Here is a 6,097-nt window from a genome sequence, read left to right as displayed (position 1 = left end):
TTTCATTAGTACTTAAATAGAATTGATTTCCTTTGTGATCCTGTGTATTCTTCTGAGAAGGGGTTCCACAGGCTTCACCAGACTTTCCAGGACAAAAACAAGATTAAGAACCCCAGATTTAGGTGAACGTTCTGACTTGACAGAAAAGGGTTGGAGAGGCTAAATAATTAATGTAAGGTCACACAAGAAGTTGGAGGCAGAAATGGGAATAGAATAAAGGTCTCTCAACTCCCAGGCTAGTGTCCTTTTCACTATCATCATGTAATATGTTGAAGGCACTTCAAATATAAATGGCAAAGACATCCACAGACTAAATAGGAGATGAAGAAGCAGCAACCTAAGCCAGGGCTTTGGACCTAGTCAGCACTGGGGTTGATTCATATCAATATTGCTCTGGGGATGATGCTACTGGACAATACTGAGAGTGAATCTTCTAGGTGGTTGAAAAGGCTTTCAATCGGACAATTCCATTGTCAGGGTTCACTTGGACTTCTGCAGGTCCTCGGGTCCGAACGATGCAGGCAGTAGTTCATGGACTGTCCTGACATCATACGTACCATCTGCTTTTGTCATGTAGACATACCAATGTTTTCCAAACTCTCTCATTACTTGTCTACAGGCTCCACATGGTGTGATAAAGTCATTCTTCAAGTTACTGGTAATAGCAATGGCCCGGAACTCTTTGTACCCTTCTGAGATGGCCTTCTGAATGGCAGTGCGTTCTGCACAGATGCCTAATGGGTAGGCAGCATTTTCTATGTTGCATCCTGAAAAAATCTTGCCATCCAGGGTCAGGAGAGCTGCCCCCACTGGGAAGTTACTGTAGGGGCAGTAGGCAAACTTCTTGGCTTCTTGGCTCCTGCAAATGAGCTTCTGAATCTGAGCTGGATCTAAAGGCTCCCAGGAGTTTGGGCACGGGGCCAGGGCAGCAGGCACTTGAGCCATTGCCTTGACCCTCAGGAGCTCTTCTCTCAGGTCAGCAGTAGGCAGGGAGCCGGCAGACGGCAGCGACTGCCGGGCTGGGGATGGAAGATGGGCCTCTTCCCCCTCTTTTCTTAACCCTTTGCAGCTTGTCTCTCTACCTCATCATTCATCTGAAATTGCTCTCTCCAAATTTGCCAGTGACCTCTTTATCACCAAATCCAGTGGTTTCTTCTCAATCCTCAGCATTCTTGACCTCTCTGCAGCCTTTGACACTGTCCTTCATACTCACCTCTCTGTAGCTTTTTGTGACTACTACCTCCCAGTTCTCCTCCTACCTATCTGGAAAGCAAAGGGGAAAGCAAAGAGGAAGGAATGGGAAAGAAAAAGGGACAGGAAAGAGGACGGGTAGGGAAAGAGGACAGGTCAGGATAGAATAGGAAGGGAAGGAAAGGAGGGAAGGAAGAATGAATGAAAATTTAAATTTCAGAGAAACTGCTGATCTTATGTTAGAGAACATTTCCTCACTGGCAGTTTTCTATGCTGATGAAATAATAGGTGTAGTCAGGGGAAAAGCACTATAATATTGCCAAAACATTATAAGTTAAATTCAAAGTGTATATTATAGCTCTTCACTTCCATTTACTTTGTTTACCCACAAGTTTAATATTATCTCAAGGGAAGTTTAATAATACTGTGTTTTACTGATATTCTGAAATATTTTATTTTCAATCTTTAAACACCAGGAGTTTGTGGTAATCACAGGTCTTTAGTGGTATTATTTACATGTTTAGTTGTTTATATTCCTTACCCAGATATCTCTGTTTGCACAGCTAATTAGCTTCTGATAAAATAACCACTTAATTTTAGTATGGGTTTATAAAACATATGATTTTCAGTTAAATACAAAAATGCAAAAGCCGCAACAGTCACAAACTGGAATGTGTTTCTATATATTAAATGATTCATTATAATGACCAAGGTACTTTGCAAAAGTATGAAGAGAAATTCCCCCCCCCCCCCCGTTTTGTTAACAAGGCTGTATTCAGGAGGACCCGAGTTCAAATCTGGACTTCAGACATTTGACTCTTACTATTTGTGTGACCTTGGGCAAGTCACTTAACCCTCATTGCCCTGCACAAAAAACAAACAAACAAAAAAACAAGAAGAATTATTTTAGCCAAAAGAATTAACTAAATCTGCATCCAAATGCTGACTCATCTCATTAACATGCCAACACTCCTGGTGGTTAAAAAAAAGAATTAATATCTAACCTTTCAGATTGAAGAGATAAAATAAAGAAGTCTTATGTTCTCACTCCTCCTGTATTGTTTGTTCCCCTATTGCTCAAAGCATTTCTCCCCACTAGCGTCCCTCACCAAGATCACTTGTGTAACGATTGGAATGACACCACCTGCTGGAGACTTACTGTAGAAGATCTCCGCCCATGAGGTGAAGGTCTTTGAGGGCAAGACCATGCGTCTTTTCTTTGGTGTCAGGAAGTGACGTTTGCTTGTGGGAGGAAGAAGGGGGAGCCTGGCGCTCTGACTCTCACTTTTTCCTGAGGACGCTGGTGGAGAAGGGAGCTAGAAATGTGCTCTCACTTTAATAGATAGATGAATGTAGGCCTTTCTCTCTTTACCAAATTCTTATTCTCCTTAATAAATACTTAAAACCCTAACTCTTGCTAAAGCTTATAATTTATTGGCGACCACTCATTAGATATTTTAGACAGACTAGCTAGAATTTTAGCCCTTAACACTTGTCAATGTTGCCGTTGGGAAAAATCTCTAATCTACGTCTTGCTGTTTAACTTTTTCTTTCTTCCAACCTTCACTGCTATTATCCCATGACTTATACCCCCAAGAGTCAGGCTCTCCTCAAAATTAGTGGTGGTGGTGGCAGTGGTGGTGGCAGTGGCAGTTCAATCATATCTGACTCTTTGTGATCACATTTGAAGTTTTCTTGGCAGAGAAACTGGAGTCATTTGCCATTTCCTTCTCCAGCTCATTTTATAGATGAGGAACTGAGGCAAACAGGGTTAAGTGACTTACCCAGAGTCACACAACTATTTTCTGAGGCCGGATTTGAACTCACAAAGATGAATCTTCCTTACTTCAAGTCTATCATTCTACTCACTCCACCATCTACCTGCCCTTTCCCCAAAATAGCAATTAACTAATCTGAAATGGTAATTGACTAATGAGAGAAAGCTATAAAAGTAATTTAGATACCCCAACCAGGTCTTAGGCTTTGTGAGCACTGTAGTAAAAAACTTTACTCAGCAATAAGTATTTGATCTTTCTAGTGTATTATATTAGTATGTATGCATTAAAATAGTGAAAATGTATAAATGAGTACTGGACTGTACAGATGGAGTTGATATGATGTCTCTGTCATCAACTGAGATCTATACACATATAATACATATTTATATGTGTAACTTATATCTCTTCAAAAATTATATTCTAAAACTTATTTTCAAGAAGTTGTTTGTTTTTCCTCCCCAAAGGTATACTGCATCCTGGACTGGAAACCATTAAGGTCTAATTTGAAAATTTTTATGAGTCTATGAGACAGAATTTTAAAATCTGTTGTTCCCAAGTCCAGATTAGCAAAGCCAAATGATTTGCAAAAAGTTGTCATCTTAATATTCTGTGTTGGAGTTCTTACTAAAGTTTATTAAGTCTTTTGCTATGTTAAAAATTCCAGAATCCTATAGAATATACAGTGATATGTCTCTACATTACAAATACTTTTCCAGGAATAGGGGTGAAAGGTAATGATTATTATTAACACTAAACTACTTCTCCAAAAATATGAATAAATATATCTTAGAAAGGAAAGGGCAATGCACAGATGCAAGAGTAATTTTTGAATCAGTTCTTCATTGTCAGTGCCTTTTTAGGGCAGAGATGGAAATCAGCACCAAATTAGAAGAAAAAAGATAAAACAATGTTCATGCATGCAAGTAAAATGCTTTCCCTATTAAAATGAGCTATTCTTATAATTTAATTGCCACCATGAGGAGCCTCAAAACTGCCTTAGCCACCAAACACTTGATCCCTTTATCAAGTATTTAGCATAGCACCTGGCATATAGTAGGCACTTAACAAATGATTGATTGATTGTAGTAGAGACACTGGGGCAGCTAAGTGGTACAGTGGATAGAATGCCAGGTTTGGAGTCAGGAAGACTCATCTTTCTGAATTCAAATCTGGCCTCAGACACTTACTAATGTGTGACTCTGGGTAAATCACAACCCTGTTTGCCTCAACTTCCTTATCTGTAAAACAAGCTGGAGAAAGAAATGGCAAACCACTCTGACATCTTTCCCAAGAAAGCCTCAAATGGGGTCATGAAGGGTCACCCATGACTGAAAAAACTAAACATTTTTTAAAAAGTGGAGACATTTGGCTGCTAAGGGTTATATCACTTGAGAATATAACATTTTCAAATGAGGATGGTGGAAAATTATGGATAGTCAAGAGGGAAAAAAAAGGTAGAAAAAATCTTGGAATCGGAGCCAATTAAGCCAGATCATCCCAAGAACATTTAAAGTTTAAATTGGAAAGATGGCAATAAAAAAGACCTGTCATCATTTTTATAACAAGCTACTTCCTTCATCGATAAAAATGAAGCCACCACATTTATAGTCTATCACATAGTCTCCAATGGGTTTATTAAGATGTGGAATTGGCACTTTAATAAAGATGGGAAGAGAGCAAATTGAAATAGAAGAGGTCTGTGTAAGATGTTGGGGGAAAAGTTTGATGGCAATGAAGGATAGATTTCTCAAAATATCTCAAATAAAGGAAGATATTACATGATCAGTATGGGGGGAACTACTTAATGGGGGAAATACTATTGAAAGAACATCAGTAATTATCAAGCCTACATAATAAATTCCAAATTGACATTTAACCTAAATGACAAAATGTATTTCTCCCCCCCCCCCTTTTTTTTCCAGGGCAATGAGGGTTAAGTGACTTGCCCAGGGTCACACAGCTAGTAGGTATCAATTGTCTGAGGCCGGATTTGAACTCAGGTACTCCTGAATCCAGGGCCAGTTCTTTATCCACTGCACCACCTAGCTGCCCCCTGTTTCTTTTTTTTTTTTAATAGAAGAAAATGGAAGGAAATATTTTTCACAAGTATGACTAAAGGAAGAACATGTAAATCCCGCCCCCCCCACACACACAAAGGAATAGATGATCCTAGGAGATAAAAAAGACAACTAACATCATAAAATTCCCAAACTTTTGCCTGAAATAACCTTTGAATCAAATATCTCTGACAAAAGTCTGATACCGATTATACATGGGGAATTAATTAAAATTTAAAGAACCGGGAGACACTTCTAAATATTTAAATGGTCACAGTATATGTTCAATTATTAAATATAGAGTTACAAACTATTAATGAAGATTTGAAAGACTGTTCCAACTGCTAATACTTAAGAGAAGTGCAAATGAGAACAATCAAGGTTTCACCTGATAATAAAAAAGTTGCAATGATAGAAAAAGGCAAAAGTAGTTGATGCTAAAAAGTCCAAGAAAACCATCTGAAACAATCAATAAACATTTATGAAGCACCTACTATTTGTCAGGCACTTTGCTAAAGAAGAAAGGCAAAAAGATAGTCCCTGCCCTCAAGGACCTCACACAATTGACAGGTGAAGAAAGTGCATGATCTCAAAGTACTTAACTGCTTGTTGATATAGACAAACACTTGATTTGGGGGGAATTGAGGGGATTAGGAGCAAAATACAGCCTTAAAAGTTGTCTTCCCATTTTTTCACTGACCCGGTGAGGCGGGGAGGCAAGCCCCCAAGGGGCTCTTGTTTCTGGAAAAAGAAAAAAAAAAAGTTGTCTTCCAACCAGATAAATTTCATGCATATTTTAAGATGATGCAAAATTCCTTAACAAATATAACACAACAGCAAAGATAACTCTAAAGACTGATTATGAATATCAAGCTAGCTATTAAGCAAAAAGAAATATGCTCACCAAAGTGTTTCACACTACCCTGGAAATTAGTGCATATAACTTGGAGAAAAGAAAATTAATTGGGACCAAACTAAATCAGAAAAAGAGAACAGGTTGGATTGCCTTTGAGAAATGAAGTGGCACCTTCATTAACCACAAGTTTATCCTGAAAAGAAATACTCATCTTT

At 38.4% G+C, this 6,097-nt stretch overlaps 1 protein-coding gene across 1 annotated transcript; it reads right to left on the bottom strand.

Moving 5' to 3' along the window:
* Positions 1-236: 236 nt before the first annotated feature.
* Positions 237-1,026, bottom strand: LOC122739820 (cytidine deaminase-like). Its single transcript, XM_043981521.1, has one exon. The coding sequence runs from the start codon at positions 943-945 to the stop codon at positions 481-483; it is 465 nt and encodes a 154-aa protein (XP_043837456.1). The 5' UTR covers positions 946-1,026; the 3' UTR covers positions 237-480.
* Positions 1,027-6,097: the final 5,071 nt, after the last annotated feature.

This window comes from Dromiciops gliroides, chromosome 2, assembly GCF_019393635.1.
Source record: "Dromiciops gliroides isolate mDroGli1 chromosome 2, mDroGli1.pri, whole genome shotgun sequence".
Taxonomy (NCBI): Eukaryota; Metazoa; Chordata; class Mammalia; order Microbiotheria; family Microbiotheriidae; genus Dromiciops; species Dromiciops gliroides.
Note: the sequence above shows the minus strand (reverse complement) of the source record. Positions and strands in the feature narration are given on the sequence as shown.

What these genes read in the sequence shown, in the direction of transcription:
- LOC122739820 (XM_043981521.1), bottom strand. Translation starts at nt 945, where the DNA reads ATGGCTCAAGTGCCTGCTGCCCTGGCCCCGTGCCCAAACTCCTGGGAG.